At 39.7% G+C, this 19,600-nt stretch overlaps 1 protein-coding gene across 3 annotated transcripts in view; it reads left to right on the top strand.

Moving 5' to 3' along the window:
- Positions 1 to 19,600, top strand: part of BCAT1 (branched chain amino acid transaminase 1) — a 133,506-nt gene that overhangs the window by 53,290 nt on the left and 60,616 nt on the right. For all 3 annotated transcript variants that reach the window (XM_032159833.2, XM_032159832.2, XM_032159834.2), the window contains exons 3-5: positions 844 to 1,044; positions 13,660 to 13,770; positions 16,396 to 16,515. In XM_032159833.2, the coding sequence (XP_032015724.1) occupies positions 844 to 1,044; positions 13,660 to 13,770; positions 16,396 to 16,515 (432 nt within the window). The remainder of the gene's footprint in view (positions 1 to 843; positions 1,045 to 13,659; positions 13,771 to 16,395; positions 16,516 to 19,600) is intronic.

Genomic DNA, 19,600 nt, shown 5'->3' with positions numbered 1-19,600 from the left:
TCAATCTCCTGACCTTGTGATCCACGTGCCTCGACTTCCCAAAGTGCTAGTCTCCTGTGTTTTTGTCAGCATTCCACAGCTGCTATAAAGTTAGTGGTGGTATCACATGCAATTTGTATGCTTAATGTTTGGCCCTTTGCAGTGGGCAAACTGGTTATGTCAGGAGCTGGTGAGATGCTGCTTGTGGGGAGTTGTTTCCTATTACTCTGATTTATCTTTGTTTAAATAAGAGTTCCTTTGTTCACTGTTTCCTCCACACAGAACAGAGGATTTATATCTTAGTGTTCGTTCTCAACTTTCCTGTTTTCAAAGAGGAAAACATTTGCTTCACTTTGCTCACTTCTTCTCCAGTGCACCCAGAGGATTTTGAAGGCTTATGCCAACAATTCTTTGGGGCAGTTGGAGTGTAACCATTGCTAAATAGCAGTTCAGTACTTAATGACATTCATTTTAGTTTAACAAATCATTGTGAGTGTTGCCATTTTTTATTAGGGAAAACATCTCTTTCCTCTTTCCCAATACTCAACATGAGTCCTATGATGAGAGTGAAAAAGGGTTGTATTCTTTTTTTGCATCATTTTACCCCATCTGCTATTTTGTCCCTCTTCTATATATCACTGACATTTGGTTCTGATATTCTATTAGGCAGTGTACCGTGCAGAGATTATGAATAACTGGCCGAATTCTGAATGCAGGCATGATTTGTTCAGCTCAGAGTGTTAAATTTCTGTGTCAGCTGCCAATCTTTAAAAGTCAATTGATTTCCCTTTTTGCCCTCTGTATCATCCAGCCAGCGAATGCTCAGTAACTTTTCTATAAATAGTGATGATTTTTCTTCCCCAGGCTAAAGACTTAATAGTCACACCAGCTACCATTTTAAAGGAAAAACCAGACCCCAATAATCTGGTTTTTGGAACTGTGTTCACGGATCACATGCTGACGGTGGAGTGGTCCTCAGAGTTTGGATGGGAGAAACCTCATATCAAGCCTTTTCAGAACCTGTCATTGCACCCTGGCTCATCGGCTTTGCACTATGCAGTGGAAGTAAGTACATGGGAATTAAAGAGAGTGACATGCTTGCACTTCACTGTGGGTACTAAGTAGCTTCTCCTGCTAAAATATCTCTTGGGCAGTACGGGCTTTATCATATTTACCAGAGGAAGCCGAAAATGTCTTTAAAAATTTTCCTGTAGACAGTTGGATTGAAGATAAATCTTGGCAGCTAATTTTTCAGATAATCTTACATTTTCTGTGATGTCAATGAAAAATCATTTAGAGCAAATAGAAAGGATAGCTGGTGGGAAAATTGGCAATTAAAAAGCCAGCCCTGTTGATATTTTAATAAGTCACCTTTCTTCTGAGATCTTCTAATAATTGAGAAAAGGTCATTGAGAACAATATTATGATTCGATTTTAATGCTAATTCCATGTTTTTATGACCAGCAATAATGTCTAGTTATACATGTTAAGGGCCATGTAATTAAATGTCCTCCTTCAGCCATGAGTTGAAATAATTATAAGCATAAAATGTTTAGAGAATTCTTTCCCTGGTCCTTTTCAGGGTACACAATTAACCAGATGCACAATATACTTCCCATTGTCTTGATTCTCATTGCACTTTACTTTTGAATGATTTGGACATCTTTCCCAGAATAATAGGGGTGCTGGAAATAATAATAGTCTTCCTATTAAGTGCTAAAATATGGCAATAGTAAAATAATAATAGATATAATGATAAAATAACAACTTTTGTTTATTGAATTCCTGCAATACATTCTGTATTATGTTCCATATATGAATCATCTCATTTAATTACCTTAAGTGAGAAGGCACGTGATTAAGCATTCAGGTTCTGAAGTCAGACTTCCTGGGCTCAAATTCGATCTTAGGAACCTTTATGACTTGGAGAATTTAATCATTTGTGCTTCAATTTCTTTATCTATAAAATTGGGATAGTTATAATACCTATCTTATAGTGATCTCATAAGTATAAAACGAAGTAATTTCTCTAAGCATATAGAGTCATGTCTGGCGCATAGTGAGAGCCCAGTTGTTGGCAATAATAATTAACCCTTGAAGCAGTGGTCTCATCCATTATAAAAGGAGGCTCGGAAGAGTTGTTTCTTAACTAATATTACACAGCAGTAAAGGTGGAGCTAAGGTTCCAATGAGAAGCTTCTTTCTGTTACATAACCCCTAAATGTATACGCCAAAATTACTAGGATGCTTTTGCAATTAACTCCTTCAAAATTATAAATTCATATAATTTTGGAAAGATATTCACTGTCCATATGTATCCACAAAATGTTGAATTTAGGAATCTAAGTTTCTGTCCCCAGCTCTTCCTCTTATGTCAATTTGAATGAGTTCTTTCATTATTTGCCACAAGTCCTCACCATGTCATAAGGTATAATAAAGAACACATGAAATGAAGTGCTTTTATTTATTTATTTTTTTTTCAGACAGAGTCTTGCTCTGTCACCCAGGCTGGAGTGCAGTGGCACGATCATGGCTCACTGCAGCCTCAATCTCCTGGGCTCAAGCAATCCTCATACCTCAGCCTCCTGAGTAGCTGGGACCACAGACACACGTCACCATGTCTGGCTAATTTTTACATATTTTGTTGAGACTGGGTTTTGCCACGTTGCCCAGGCTGGTCTCAAACTCCTGGGCTCAAGCGATCCTCTTGCCTTGGCTTCTTCAAGTGCTGGGATTACAGCCATGAGCCACTGCGCCTGGCGATGTGCTTTTAAATTTGAAAGAAATAATATGCCCAAGCCCAGGTCACTGGTTCTCAAACTTAATGTGCATCAGAATCAGCTGGCTACACCTCCAGAGTTTCCCATTTCTAACAAGTGTCCAGATCATGTTAATTTTGTCGCTCCAGGGACCACATTTTGGGAATTGCTGGCCTATGGGAAGTAAATGAGAAATGATTTAATGTCATTTTTGGAAGTTAAAAAAGATTTTTGGTGGTCACTGGTTTTTGAAAACTCTTTGAAGACTGGGTGGGGTGGTTCACACCTGTAATTTCAGCAGTTTCGGGGAGGTGGGGTTCTTGGGAAATGAGCTCTCCACCCATGGGATCTGATGCTATTTCCACGTAGATAATGGCAGAGTCATTCAAACCAGAGTGACTCCATCCTGAATAGGGGCTGGGTAAAATAAGGCTGAGACCTACTGGGCTGCAACATGATGAGACCCTGACTCTATTAAAAAAAAAAAACAAAAAACAAAAAATGGCCAGCGAGGTGGCTCACGCCTGTAATCCCAGCACTTTGGGAGGCCAAGGTGGGCGGATCACGAGGTCAGGAGATCGAGACCATCCTGGCTAACATAATGAAACTCTGTCTCTACTAAAAATACAAAAAAAAAAAAAATTAGCTGGGCATGGTGGCAGGCGCCTGCAGTCCAAGCTACTGGGGAGGCTGAGGCAGGAGAATGGCGTGAACCCAGGAGGCGGAGCTTGCAGTCAGCCGAGATCACGCCACTGCACTCCACACTGGGCGACAGAACGAGACTCTGTCTCAAAAAAAGAAAAAAAAAAACAGCAACGACTCTTTGGCCATCTATTTAGATGAGTTGGAATGCTACTTTGATTAGTTTTGCCAGTTTAGAATTTTGTAATTAGGGTAGTTTTAAAAAAACTCTCAAATTACTGTTATCCTTTGTTAAAAACCAAAATCTTTTCTTATTAGTCTTCTGCTTACAATATAAGTAAAATAAATGTTTTGTATTAATAACTGGATTGTATATTGCATGGTTACCACTATGTAACAAAATCAACAGCTTAAAATTACAAGCATCGTTTTAAAATTATTTTTCATGTTTCTGGGGTTGACTAGGATGGCTAAGTGGTTTTTGCTTGGGGTCTGTCACACGGTTGCTGTCAGTGGCTGGGGTTAGAGTCAGCTCACAGGCTCCCTAACTTGTATGGCGATGGTGGGAGTGTCTCTTAGCATGCTAATGCTTCACAGTTTGTGTATAATGAACAGTGAGGATGACCAGAGGTCACTTTCATTGCCATCTGGGCTGCAAAACTCAAGGAGTTGAAGGCTCTTCTGGCATTATTTGTTCTCCATGTGGTCTCCACAGGATGGCGGTCACAGAGTAGGCAGCCTTCTTATATGCTGACCTAGGGCCCAAGATCTGTATGTCTCAGCTGACTGAGCCCAGATTGAAGCTCTATTGCTGTTTATGCCCTAGCCTCAAAACTACTCTTTCAGGAAAAATTCTCCAACCGAGTTTTTCCTCTACTCTCACACCACCACAACAATAGTCAACATAGGAGACTTCTGTGATCAAAGGTTTGGGGATTTCTCCCCACCACCAAGCAGTGAACCCCAGCTAGGTGTCCTCCAATTCAATTCCCACACTGTTATTACGGGAAAGGGGTCCCAATCCAGACCCGAAGAGAACGTTCTTGGATGTTGCACGAGAAAGAATTCGGGGCGAGTCCATAAAGTAAAAGAAAATTTATTAAGAAAGTAAAGGAAAAAAAGAATGGCTACTCCATAGACAGAGTAGCTCTGAGGGCTGCTGGTTGGCTATTTTAATGGTTATTTCTTGATCATTTGCTAAAGAAGGGGTAGATTATTCATAAATTTCCGGAAAAGGGATGGGCAATTCCTGGAACTGAGGGTTCCTCCCCTTTTTAGACCTTTTAGGGTAACTTCTCATGGCCCCTGTAAATTGTCATGACACTGGTAGGAGTGTCTGTTAGCATGCTAATGCATTATAATTAGCTTATAATGAGCAGCAAAGACGGCCAGACATCACTTTCATTGCCATATGGGATTTGGCAGCTTTTGGCTGGCTTCTTTACCACATCCTGTTTTACCAGTGGGGTCTTTGTGACCTGTATCTTGTGCCGACCTCCTATCTCATCCTGTGTGTGACCTAGAATACTAACCTCCTGAGAATGCGGCCCTGTAGGTTTCAGCCTTATTTTACCCAGCCCCTAATCAGGATGGAGTCGCTCTGGTCCAAACACCTCTGACATTATCCACCTGGAAATAGTGTCAGATCCCATGGGTTAAGGGCTCATTCCCCAAGACCCTAACCACCTCCACCTGGCGCAGACACCAGTCACAAGTCCTGGCCTCTGGAATGTCTGACCGAGTGGCGTCAAGTTGGAGTTCTCATGACCCCCTCTTCTGGTTTGATTAATTTACTGGAGTGGCTTTCAAAACTCAGGGAAACACTTAGGTTTAGTGGTTTATTATAAAGGATATTGCAAAGTGTATAGATGAAGCGATATGTAGGGTGAGGTATCGGGGGACAGAGTGCAGGGCTTCCATGCCCTCCCTGGGTGTGCCACCCTTTAGGAACCTCCATATGTTCTGCTATCCGGAAGCTCACTGAACTCATTCTTTTGGGTTTTTATGGAAGCTTCACGTCACTATTCCTTCCCCTGGGGTATGAGGCAGGACCCTCACTGGAGAGGGCCTTTTGTTTTATTTCATTATTTTTAAAATATAAGACAGGGTCTTGCTATGTTGCCTAGGGTGGTATTGAATTCCTGGGCCCAAGTGAGCCTCCCGCCTCTGCCTCCCAAAGTGCTGGGACTGTAGGCATGAGCCACCCAGTGCCTTTGGAGAGGATCTTAAGACTCACAGTCAGAAAGGAGGGCAGGAGAGATTCTGCTTCCTGCCCCTGAGGCCTAACACACCCAGCATTATAACAAAAGACTGTAACAGGGCTGTGGAAGTTACCAGCCAGGAACCGTAAATCACACAGTATTATTTCTGCCTTACTCTTATGAGTCATGATGGTGGTTACAAAGCCCTGTCCAAGTTCAAAAGGAGGAAAAAAGCAGTCCACTTCTTGATGAGGAAGGTCAGGGTTCTGGAAGAGCATGGGGGACTGGAAATATTGTTCGGCCATTTCATGGAACATACAGTCTGCGATAGACATCAGTGATAAATGGGGAGATATGGTGGATGTATTGTTTTCCTCTGAGTGCCAGATCGGGTTCTAGGATTTCACAGGCCAGATATTATTGAAGTGGCTACGTTGTCTGCAGTATATACCCTGGGGTTCGTCATTTCGTGCCAGGAAAATTTAGGACGAGGACTCACACGAGGAGTTTAGGAGTGCAGGTTTAATAGGCAGAAGAGAAAGAGAAACAGCTCGTTCTGTAAAGAGAAAGGGATCTTCGAGTGGAAAAGACTATCCAGCAGCGGATGAGCTGGATTTTTTTTTTTTTTTTTTTTTTTGAGACGGAGTCTCGCTGTCGCCCAGGCTGGAGTGCAGTGGCGCGATCTCGGCTCACTGCAAGCTCCGCCTCCCGGGTTCACGCCATTCTCCTGCCTCAGCCTCCCGAGTAGCTGGGACTACAGGCGCCTGCTACCGTGCCCAGCTAATTTTTTGTATTTTTAGTAGAGACGGGGTTTCACCGTGGTCTCGATCTGCTGACCTCGTGATCCACCCGCCTCGGCCTCCCAGAGTGCTGGGATTACAGGCCTGAGCCACTGCGCCCGGCCTGGATTTTATAGTCACGTTTAAGGAGGAAGTGTCTGATTTACTTAGGGCTAACAGATTGGTTTGATCAGGTATGACGTTTACATAGCACACCGTGTAAGTCTGGTTTCCCCACCCTAATCCTTTTATGCAAATAGGCTTTCCTAGTTGATTGGAGCCATCTTGTCTGCTCCTTACTGTACAGGTGGCTGACAAAGAGAAGGGAAGATGGAGCCGCCATCTTGAACATGATTGACACAGCTGCGGGTATTATGTCTGCAGCTTGATTTTACAGGCTTTCGTTAGAAAGGGGCTGCTTTTCATTAAAACGAAAACCTTACTGAGGACTCTCCTATTCTCACTATCTGCAGGTGATTTCTTCTTAACTCCTATATCATTATTATAGTGTCATAGGAATCTAGGAAGTGTGATTGCCTTGTGGAGAGAACTTAAGGGTCCCTGGATTTTCTCACTAATCATATTCATTTCATTCCCTGTTTTCCTGTTTAATAAATGTTGAGTTTATCTGTTTAATAAATATATATATATTTATTATATATATATAATATATATAATATATTATATGCACTCTAGGCTGGAGTGCAGTGGCTCGATCTCAGCTCACTGCAACTTCCACCTCCTGGCTTCAAGAGATTCTCCTCCTGCAGCCTCCCAAGTAGCTGGGATTACAGGTGCCCACCACCACACCCGGCTAATTTTTGTATTTTTAGTAGAGACAGGGTCTCATCATGTTGGCCAGGCTAACTTCTGACCTCAGGTGATCTGCCTGCCTCAGTGCTGAGATTACAGGCGTGAGCCACCGCACCTGGCCTGTTTTCTTTCTATCTTTTTTTTTAAACCCCACATGGAAAGTTAGGCAGGGATTTTATTTCAAAGAGTTTCTTCCCAAATATTGTGGTGAAACCTCTAGTCCATTTATGTTTCAGGCTTTTTCATAGATATTACTGTTTCTCTTAGACTGATAGACTTAGGACATCACATGATTGAATGTCAACCTGACTTTTAAGTTCAATAATAGTTTCATTTTTTAAATGTAAAATTAAATAGGAGTAATATCATTGATCATGTTTCTTCTCCACTCATCGGATCTATTGAGTCCAGAACCCGTTTTATTTTGAGAGCTGCAACTACATGTGGTTTCTGTTAATATCTGAAAGTAATTTTTAATATCTGAAGGTTTCAAATAGTGATAATATGTGACGGTTTCAAACAGTGGAGGAGAGATGCGAACTGTGAGTAGGGAACATGGATTAAAGGAAATGAAAAGTTGATAATAGGCACTTCATTTTCAGGTTGAAATAAATATTTAGTGAAATAAAGTATAATTTAAAAAAATGGGTAAGACATGTATGTACTATTTAATGTGTACTAATAAATGAATGCTTATAGTTGCCATACAGATAAAGAAATAGAACAGTTGAACATCACAGAAGCCCTCGCGTGTCCCATTCAGATCACAAACTCTGTATCTTTCTACTGGTAACCATTATCCTTACTTTTGTGATAACCTTTCTTTGCTTTCCTTTATGGAGTGTGTGGATTCTTAACACTATAGTTTTGCCTCTTTTTGAACTTAATGTAAATGAAAAAATATATATATATATTGTGTGTGTGCGTGTGTGTGTGTGCTTGCGCATATGTGAATACCCCTTATTGTTTGAGCTTAGTATTATGCAAGATCTAACCAGGAAGGACCAACCTAACATTTGTGGAGCCTGGGACCTAAGTATAGACAGAGATGACATGGTCCACTCCATATCTGTTCCCATCCCAGTTCTGCCCTGTGCTACAAGGGGTCTTCCAGACACTGCATAGGTACCCTTACCACCTGCAGGCAGATGACCTTTGCCTGTCCTTTGGACTTAGGCCTACTAGTGGTGTCTGCTCTTGGGATGATAAACCTGAGGGGTCCATCAGCTTTATATATATATTTATTTTTATTTATTTATTTATTTATTTTTTTGAGCTAGAGTCTCTCTCGTTCGCCCAGGCTGGAGAGCAGTGGTGTGATCTTGGCTCACTGTAATCTCCACCTCCTGGGTTCAAGTGATTCTCCTGCCTCAGCCTCCCCAGTAGCTGAGATTACAGGCACATGCCACCATGCCTGGCTAATTTTTGTATTTTTAGTAGAGACTGGGTTTCACCATGTTGGCATGTGAGCCATTATGCCCGGCCTCTTTTTTTTTTTTTTTTTTTAAGAGACAGAGTCTCACTACGTTGCCCAGGCTGGTCTTGAACTCCTGGCCTTAATAGATCCTCCGTCCTTGGTCTCCCAAAGTGCTGGCTCAGTCATTATGTTCTTTACTGCCATCCATTGCAGTATAAAAAGAATAACAGTTTTCCCTTAGAATGTTCTTGGTGAAACAGTAACAATTATTAATTTTATTAAATCTTGGCTCTTGAGCAAATGTCATTTTAATATTCTGTGTGATAAAATAGCAATGTCACATAAAGTACTTTTACATACTTAAGTACTATGGTTGTCTCAAGAAAAAGCAGTTGTATGATTGTCTTGAGTTTGTAAGTGGAACTACTTTTTTCATCAAGCACCGTTTTTACTTGAAATAACAAAGTATGAATATGAATGCAGATTTGGCCATTTGGCAGATTTTTATTTATTTATTTATTTATTTATTTGAGACAAGGTCTTGCTGTGTCACCCAGACTGGGGTGCAGCTCACTGCAGCCTTTACCTCCTGGGCTCAAGTGATCCTCCTGCCTCAGCCTCCTTAGTTGCTGGGACCACAGGTGTGCACCACCATGCCCAGCTAATTTTTAAATTTTTTATGAAGACGAGGTCTCACCATGTTGCCCAGGCTGGTCTCGAACTCCTGGGCTCCAGCAATCCTCTCGCTTCAGCCTCTCAAAGTGCTGGAATTACAGGCGTGAGCCACAGTTCCCAGCTCGCCTTTTCATATGTTTATTGGGTTGCTAAATATGTTCTTGTTTGAAGCGCCCACTTGTTCAAGTTTTTTGTTCACTTTTTTATTGCTGTCTTTATAAGTTTTTGATGACAAGAAATACGTTTAAATTAAAGGCAGTTTTGTCAATCTGCCTTATGTTTGGAATTTGTTGTGTCTTTAAAGACTCTTTTCCTGCCCTTATGTTATAAAGACACCCTATAGTATTGATTTGGTCATTCACAGTTAGGTCTTTAATCCTAGAGGTTGATTTTTTTTTTTTTTTTTTGAGACAGAGTCCCGCTGTCGCCCAGGCTGGAGTGCAATGGTGCGATCTCGGCTCACTGCAGGCTCCGCCCCCCGAGGTTCACGCCATTCTCCTGCCTCAGCCTCCCGAGTAGCTGGGACTACAGGCACCCACCACCTCGCCAGGCTAATTTTTTGTATTTTTAGTAGAGATGGGGTTTCACTGTGTTAGCCAGGATGGTCTCGATCTCCTGACCTCGTGATCCGCCCGCCTCGGCCTCCCAAAGTGCTGGGATTACAGGCGTGAGCCACCGCGCCCGGCCTTAGAAGTTGATTTTTGTATGAAGTAGGGGCCCAATTTATTTTTTTCCACCTATGTATACCCAGCTTTCCCAGCACCATTTAAAAAGACGGTTCTTTCCCCTCTGATATGTCATGATGACACCTTTGTCATGTACACGAGTTTGCTTCTGGATCTCTATTTGTGTTCAGTTGTTTTACTTGTCGGCATAAATACCACAGTCTTGGTCTCTCAGTCATTATAATGAGCCTTGCCTGCTAGGAAAGGTCCTTCTACTTTGCTCTCGAAGAGTGCCTTAGATATTCTTGGTCATTTTCTTTCCATATAATTTTTAGATTTGGTTTATCAAGTTGATGAACTTTTGTCATGCAGTTTGTTAAAAGAAAATAAAATGCCCTAATATGACTTTTTTTTCATTTGGATTACATTGAATACATAAGTCAATTTGGGGAAAATCAACATCTTTATAATATTGAGGCTTTTTATCCATGAGCATAAAATTGCTTTCTACATTAATAACTTGGTAAAGTTTTATATTTTCCTTATGGATCTTTCACTTCTTTTGTTAGATTTTTCTCCACCTAAGTATTCTATCTTTTAATTCTACTGTAAATAGTGTTTTTATTTTCTAACTGCTGCTATTACATAGGAATATAATTTTGCATCTGGCCAGCTTGCCTAAACAGATGATTTCAAAATAGTATCTGTCAGATTTTCCGGGTTCTCTATCTCTATAATCATATCATCTATGTTTTATGATCTATGACAGTTATATTTTTTTCATCTCCAAGCTGATATTTTAAATTTTATTATTCTTGCTTTATACTGGTTGTACATATTCAAAGTGGTTGCAGTAGGCAATTTGCGATGTTCTCAATTTGATAAGGAAATCTTTTACATTTTACCATTAAGTATAACGTTTGTTGCGAGCTTATTATAGCTATCCTTTGTCACTTAGGGAAGTTATCTTTGTTTTTTAGTTATCTAGGAAACTTTAAAAAATCAGAAAAGTTAGTTTAATTTTATCAGATGCATTTGCTTCATCTAATGAGATGATCATATAGTTTTTTTTCTCCCATAAACTGTTAATATAATGAATCACATTAATTGATTTTTTTAAATGTTAAACCAATCTCCATTTCTGGGATAAATTCAACTTAGTCATGTTGTATTAGCTTTTTTTATATCTTATATCTATATTACTGAATGAGATTATCATAATCTTTACATGTATTTGAAGCCATATCATTAAATGCATACAATTTTTATTAAATTTTTAATTGACAAATAATTGTATTTATTTATGGAGTACGACGTAGTGTTTTGATATATGTTTACATTGTAGAGTGACTAAATTAAGCTAATTAACATACTCATCACCGCACATATCATTTCTTGTGGTGAGAACAATTGAAATGTAATCTCTTAGCAATTTTGAAATATATGATACATTATTATTAACTATAGTCACCATGCTGTCCAATAGGTCTCAAAAACTTATTCCTCCTGTCTAATTGAAATTTTGTTCCCTTTGACAAACATCTCTGAATTCCCCAACCCCTAGCCTCCTCTGGTAACCACCATTCTACTCTCTACTTCATTAGTTTGACTTTTTCAGTCCGCATATAAGAGAGATCGTGCAGTATTTGTCTTTCCGTACTTGTCTTGTTTCACTTCGCGTAATGTCCAACAGTTTCCCCGTGTTATTGTAAATGACAGAATTTTCTTTTTTATAGCTAAATAACATTCCATCGTGTATACATGCCACATTTTCTTTATCGATTCATCTGTTGATGGACAGTTAGGTCGCTTCTGTATCTTGGCTATTGTGAATAATGCTACGATAAACATGAGGGCACAGATACCTCATACTGATTTCAATTCCTCTGGATAAGGGTCCCCAAACCCCGGGCTATGGACCAGCAGTGGTATGTGTGGCCTGTTAGGAACTGGACCGCACTGTAGGAGGTGAGCAGCTGCGAGTGAGCATTACCACCTGCGCTCCATCTCATCGCAGATCAGTGGCAGCATTAGGTTCTCATAGGAGTGTGAAGCCTATTGTGAACTGTGCATTGCAGGGATCTAGGTTGTGCACTTTTTATGAGAATCTAATGCTTGATGATCTGAGGTAGAATGATTTCACTCTGCAAGCCTCCCCACGCTCATCCCTGTGGAAAAATTATCTTCCACAAAACTAGTCCCTGGTGCCAAAAAGGTTGGGGACTGCTGATTTTGGATATATACCCAGAAGTGGGATCGCTGAAGCATATGGTAGTTTAATTTTAATTTTAATTTAATTTAGTTTGATTAATTTATTTTTTGCGCCTAGGCTGGGGTGCAGTAGTGCAATCATAGCTCACTGCAGCTTCCAATTCCTGACCTCAAGCCATCCTCCCAACTCAGCCTCCCAAAGTTCTGGAATTACAGGAATAAGCCATCTCACCCAGCCCTATTTTTAGTATTGGGAAGAATCTCAAAAAGTTTTCCATGACTATACTAATTTACACCACTACCCTCAGTGCACAAGGGTTCCCATATCCTCACTAATACTTATCTTTTATCTTTTTGATAATAGCCATTCTAAGTATGTATAGTTTTAAAATTATGAAGTTTAAATTGAACCCTAGGAAGTTGCCACTCTGTCACCAGGCTGGAGTGCAGTCGCGTGATCTCGGCTCACCGCAATCTCTGCCTGCCGGGTTCAAGCAATTCTCCTAGCTCAGCCTCCCAAGTAGCTGGGGCTACAGGCACGTGCTACCATGCCTGGCTAATTTTTATATTTTTGGTAGAGATGGGTTTCACCATGTTGGCCAGGCTGGTCTCGAACTCCTGACCTCAAGTGATCCAACAGCCTTGGCCTCCCAAAGTGTTGGGATTACAGATGTGAGCCATCGCACCTAGCCTTGAAGTTGCCTTTTTTTTATCTTCAGTAGTGCTTCTTGGCTTAAAGTCTTTTGTTTTATAAATAGTAATGGAACCTTGCCAGTTTTATTTTAGAAAGTATTTGCAGGCCAGGTGCAGTGGCTCATGCCTGTAATCCCAGCACTTTGGGAGGCCGAGGCAGGCAGACCACTTGAGCCCAGGAGTTTGAGATCAGCCAGCCTAGGCAACATGGCAAAACCTCGTCTCTACAAAAAATACAAAAAATTATGTATTTTCTGCTCAGTGGTTTGCTCGGGACAGCACTTCGTTTGAGGGAGGTGACATGGCCTAGCATAGTATGGTCTTGAGCTGCCTGGTTTCTGTGATTTAGGGACGGAACCAGCTCTGGTCACATCTGGATTATCTACTATCCAGCATTCAAATGAACCAGATTACATGAAAGGATATGGGGGTACTCTTTGGGGGCCACGGTGCCACAAGGCCTTTGGTTTCAATCTCCATTGCCTAGGGAATTAACCTGTGCTGTGTGATTCTAGATGTTTTCTTCCTGCTCCCTTAAATAACACCTAAATGTGTTATTCAGCAGTGTGGCTCCTGCTAAACAGAGAAGAACTCGGAATTCCTACCAAATTCTGATAATAAAATAACTTTCCCCCACCTCAACCATTGTTTTTACCAGTCCTGTCAACTGTTAGCTTTCCTGGATTTAATGATCTCAAGTTGAGGTCAATGTCAACAGCTTTATGGGATGAATAAGATGAACGCCCATAGGACAGTCAGTCTCTTGAACACAGGGGTTGTTTTCTTTTAGTTACCCTCTTAAGATTTTTTCTCTTTTATCTCCAGTTATTGGAAGGATTGAAGGCATTTCGAGGAGTAGATAATAAAATTCGACTATTTCGGCCAAACCTCAACATGGATAGAATGCATCGATCTGCTGTGAGAGCAACTCTGCCGGTATGTAAATGTGGGAGTTTCTTTTGTGTTTCTTTTAATGTAATGGGTCATGGTGTTGACCACCAAATAAATAATTTCTGAATAGTTAGATAAATGTTCAGTACAGACCGTGTGAACATTAACATTATTTCTGATCTACTTTAGTTAGGTAAAAATACAAGAAAATGGCTGGGCACGGTGGTTCACTCCTATAATCCCAGCACTCTGGGAGACTGAGGTGGGCAGATCACTTGAAACCAGGAGTTCGAGATAAGCCTGGCCAACATGGTGAAACCCCATCTCTGCAAAAAATACAAAAATTAGCCGGGTTTGGTGGCACATGCCTGTGTTTCCATCTACTTGGGTGGCTGAGGCATGAGAATTGCTTGAACCTGGGAGGTGGAGGCTGCAGTGAGCCAATATAATCACATCACTGCCCTCCAGCCTGAGCCGCAAAGCGAGACTATAAAAAAAAAAAAAAAAAAAAACCCAAGAAAATAATATCATTTGACAATTCCACAATTTTTTTAAATCAGTGTCTGTGGGGGATTCACATGCAAGTGAAAGATGAAAGAGTAAGGAAGAAAAATGTATCTCAAACTAAAATAGTATTTGAAGACTACATGAAATTAATATTAAAAGTGGAAAATATGGTGTGCAGCACAGGTATTTAGGGGACATTTTGCCGAATTGCTTTAGATGCTAGCAAGATATAGTAACTTAATTATTTCGATATTTTATTTTAAGTAATGTTTTCAGATAAAAAGATATCAAAACTGTTTCTCATGGCCGTTGAATTGTGGCTGTCACAATGTTTGTTGTAGAGCAGAACCCTTTGTAAGATGGGTTAGATGCTTTTTTTTGAGGCAGTCTCACTCTGTCACCCAAGCTGTAGTGCGGTGGCACAATCTTCACCTCCTGGGTTCAAGTGATTCTTGTGCCTCAGCCTCCTTAATATCTGGGATTACAAGTGCGTGCAGCCATGCCCAGCTAATTTTTTTAAAAATTATTTTTAGTGGAGACATGATTTCACCATGTTAGCCAGGCTGGACTTGAACTTCTGGCCTCAAGTGATCTGCCTGCCTCAGCCTCCCAAAGTGCTGGGATTACAGGCATGAGACACCGTGCCCAGCTTCAGGGATTTAGCCCAAGCTATGCATTCAGGAAGCCTGAGGACAGCTAAATCCAAGTGCTCTTCATTCCTCTGCCTATTTTTGTAACCCACATTTCACCTACCTCCTTCGGAGGCCATAATATAGTAGCAGAGGGGAAATTAAGGTAAATTCTTTGGACTAGGTCATAGTTTCGCTCTTCTACCCATTACAGCTAGATCACTGGGGAAAAATCTTTAAAATGGGGCCGGAAGGAAAGGGAAGTCATGTTTGTTAGACATCAATTTTGCTACCAAACTGTTATGTGGTTTCACATTCCTTATCTGTGTAATCACAGCAGTAAGGCATTGCTAAGAAGATTATTTGTTGTACAGTTTATTAGTGCCTTTGTACAGAGAAGAAAACTTGAGTCCAGAGAGATTAAATGACTTGTCTGAAGTCACACAGAGCAAAAGGACAGGGCAAGAAATTAGATCCAGGTGTTTTTATTCCTGGTCAAGTTCTCTTCTCACTGAATTCTGTCTCTAGACTGCAATACCAGGGGCTGAGGCAGGTGCTACAGGGTTCGTCTATATGATTGGCAGTCCCAGTTTCTATAACATTACTACATTATTATTACTGTTACAGGTTAATATTTAAATAGACAAATTCTGACATCATGAGCTTTACTCAGATGCTTATGACTGACTCATTTCTACCTTAGGTAACCCATCACATCTCTGAAAGTATGTTTCTCTGCCATGTAAGTGAGCAGAGACTAAATTATTTTATGAAGTATCACTCATCTAGTAGATGTAATTTTTTTTTTCTTTAGAAATAAAGTGCTCTTTGCTTTTGCCCATTTTCCTATTGGGTTGTCTATCTCTTCACTGACTTTGGGGATATCCAAATATATATCCCAGTTAAAATCCTTTGTTGGTCATGCTACCAATAACTTCACCCAGTTTGTTGCTTTACATCTTTTGAAGAGCAGAAGTCCTTACGTTTCAAATAGTCTCATTTTATCCATTTTTTTCCTTTATGATTTGTGTTTTACATCTCTTACTTAAGAATCCTTTCCTACCTTAAGGTCACAGAGACATTTTGTACTTTTTAATAAAGTCTTAGTATTTTGTCACATTTGAGTATATCATCTAATTAGAATTGATTTGGGGGTATGGTAGGAGGTAGGGATCTAATCTTATCTTTCACATGTGGATAGCTCATCATCCCGTCACAATTTTAGGGGGGAAAATCAGAAAAAATTGTTTGGTTTTATTATTACTTTAACTTTTTTTATTGGTACCATAAATTTTGCATATTTATGAGGTACATCGATGTTTTCATGCATGCATATAATGTGTAATGATTAGGATAAATAAGAAATAAATAAATAAAAATTAGGATAATTAGGATATCCATCACCTCAAACATTCTTATTTCTTTGTGTTGGGATTATTACTTTTTTAACAGTTTAAATGCTTCAGTGAGGATCATTTATTATTGCCACATTGTGAGAAAATTCTGTCATTTATTATGTTTTTCATTCTTTCAGGTATTTGACAAAGAAGAGCTCTTAGAGTGTATTCAACAGCTTGTGAAATTGGATCAAGAATGGGTCCCATATTCAACATCTGCTAGTCTGTATATTCGTCCTACATTCATTGGAACTGAGGTGCAAACTGACTTCTTATTTTGGGGTACTTTGTTGGACAAGTTATTATTGTTTATTGTTGTTTGAAACTTCTAGCATATAGTTTGCAGTAGCCCCCCAGTAGCATCATTAATGACTTTTTCCTTCTGATTGTCAAGATTAGAGGTAGCAAACATTTTCTGTAAAGCGCCAAACAGTAAATACTTTTTGGCTTTGTGGCCATATAGTTTCTAGTAAGAAATTAGATCCCTACCTCTTACCATACCCCAAAATCAATTATAATTCGATTATATACTTAAATGTGACAAAATACTAAGACATTTATTAAGAAATACAAAATATCTCTGTGACCTTAGGTAGGAAATGATTTTTTTTTTTTTGAGGTCTCTGTTTTTTTTTTTTTTTCCCCACGTTGTCGCTTAGGCTGGGGTGTAGTGATGCAATCACGGCTGACTACAGCCTTGACCTCCTGGGCTCAAGTGATCCTCCTGCCTCAGCTTCCCAAGTAGCTAGTACTACAGGCATGTGCTACCACACCTAGCTAATTTTTAAGTTTTTTGTAGAGATGATGTCTCACTCTGTTGTCCTGGATGGTCTCAAACTCCTGGCCTCTAGCAATCCTCCCACCTTGGCCTCCCAAAGTGCTGGGATTACAGGCGTGAGCCACTTCACCTGACCGGAAAGGATTCTTAAACTCTGCCATTTTAGTACTAAAGCCGCCACAGACAGCACATAAATGAGTAAATGCAGTGCTGTTTGCCTTGCCCAATTAAGACTAGTCATTATTTTCTAAGTTTACAAGTGCAGTGCCCCCCATTGTGGCAGCACTTCTCTGAGGTAGAAATGGTTTTAAAATTTGGGGGAGGGAGAGCTGCTACTTTTCATTTTCCTGAGGTCTTGGGATTACTTGGCATGGAGTGAGAATGGAGGGTCCCCTTCCCACATAGAAAAATGGTGAAAATAAAGTTCACAGTGGGAGTTAAGGAAGGAAATTGAAGAGCTGGGATGGTAAGTTTAAATAACATGACCTTATTATTTCCTGGTGGGTCACAGTCTCTTGGTTGGATGCCCTTGTGAACAAAGGCATGGATTGGGCATGCCTGGAGGGGCCAAGGCCTTTTGAGCAGATGAGTGTGTTTATATGAAGACCCTGTCACTTGTCTCCGGTATCTGCTAGGCAGCTGTGGCTTGAGAGTGGGTGATACTGAGGGATAATTGATGGAAGGAGATTGAATGTGGCTGGCAGGTAAAGAGATAGGGAACATATGGAGATATTTGGAATAAGAGAGTGAGATAGAGCGCTTTTGCTATAGCCTAGCCATTATATTCTCTACTAAGTGTTGTGGGGTTACCAGGTTTTCTACTAGGCTGTATGAATGCAAAAGGTAGAGAGATATATAGGGCCATGGAATAAATACCGAAGTGTTTTCTTTGGTATCCTTGATACCTTTTGAAAGCCTTTTAAGGATCTAGATAATGAATTTCATGAATTACAGTCTCTCTGACAAGTTTTAAAGAATAGGAACAACTTAAAAAAGTCATCTACTTCCATAAGTTTTTTGACATTTTAAGATAATTGAATTTTTTTTTCAACTTTTAAGTTCCAGGGTACATGTGCAGGTGTGTTATATAGGTAAATGTAAGCCATGGTGGTTTGCTGTACAAATCAACCCATCACCTAGGTATTAAGCCCAGCATCCATTAGCTGTTCTTCCTGATGGTCTCCCTCCTCCTGCCCCTCCCGACAGACCCTAGTGTGTGCTGCTCCCTGCATGTGTCCATGTGTTCTCATTGTTCAGCTCCCACTTATAAGTGAGAACATGCAGTGTTTGGTTTTCTTTTAATATTATTTTTAACTTTTTGATAGAAAGAAGTACTTTTTAAAGTTGGTTGAAACATTGTTACTGATCTCAAAGCACTACCTTCCAGTTATTCTGAGATACTTTTTCAGTCTAAGATCTGATACTCCTATTCCTGGTTTGTTGAGAGTTTTTATCATGAATGGATGTTGGATTTTGTCAGTTGCTTTTTCTGAATCTCTTGACATGATTATGTGGTTTTGTACTTTATTACATTATTAATGAATGAATTATATCAATTTATTTTTGGATGTTAAATCAACCTTATTTTCCTAAGCTAAATCCCACTTCATCATTATGAATAATCCATTTTTTTATCTTGCTGTATTCAGTTTGCTAATATTTTAAGAATTTTTGTGTCACTGTTCATGAAATATATTGATCTAGTTTTCATTTTTCTTTTCTTTTCTTTTTTTTTTACATCTCCCTCCTCTTCCTCTTGATCTAGTTTTCTAATACAGCTGCACTCCAACTTACAATGGTCCTACTTAGGAGTTTTTGACTGTATGATGGTGTGAAAACAATGAGTTCAGTAGAACTTTGAGTACACATACCATTCTCTTTTTTTACTTTTAGTACAGTATTCAATAAATTCTGTGAGATAATCAATACTTTATTATAAAATAATACACTTTTAGATGATTCTGCCCTACCATAGGCTAATGTAACTGTTCTGAGCACATTTAAGATAGGATAAGCTAAGCTATGATGGATGTTTCATAGGTTAGGTATATTAAATGCATTTTCACCTTAAGGATATTTTCAACTTAGGATGAGTTTATTGAGTTGTAACCCCATCACAAGTTGAGGAACATCTATGTATCTAATTCTGTGATTTAGTAAATTCTTTAGACTGCCAAAATCCTATAATCTAGAGTTAGACAAGATCTGAAATCAGGTTTTGTGCTCCATCCTGTAGTCGTGATCATTCTCACTATTAGGGAATTCTTAACTTTTTGCATTTGAATCACTGAGGTGTTATTTAAAATACACATATGGAATCTAATCCCCAGAGACTCTGAGTAGATCTGGTGAGTGATTCTGATGCCAGCCCACATTCAAGAACCTTAGCACAAAAGCCCTGCCAAGTGGTTCTCTTTCACTATACACTCTATCAACTTATGTACTTGATCGTACTTTGGACCTCAAAATCAATAATTTTTAAAAATCTACTTCCTAAGTTGTGAGGTAAGAATTGAAGGAAATAATGAATACCATTTGGGGAGTCAACATTATTTATTAACGAA

This window comes from Hylobates moloch, unplaced genomic scaffold (assembly GCF_009828535.3).
Source record: "Hylobates moloch isolate HMO894 unplaced genomic scaffold, HMol_V3 SCAFFOLD_8, whole genome shotgun sequence".
Classification (NCBI taxonomy): Eukaryota; Metazoa; Chordata; class Mammalia; order Primates; family Hylobatidae; genus Hylobates; species Hylobates moloch.
The sequence above is the reverse complement of the archived record's forward strand: the minus strand, read 5'-3'. Positions and strand labels throughout refer to the sequence as shown.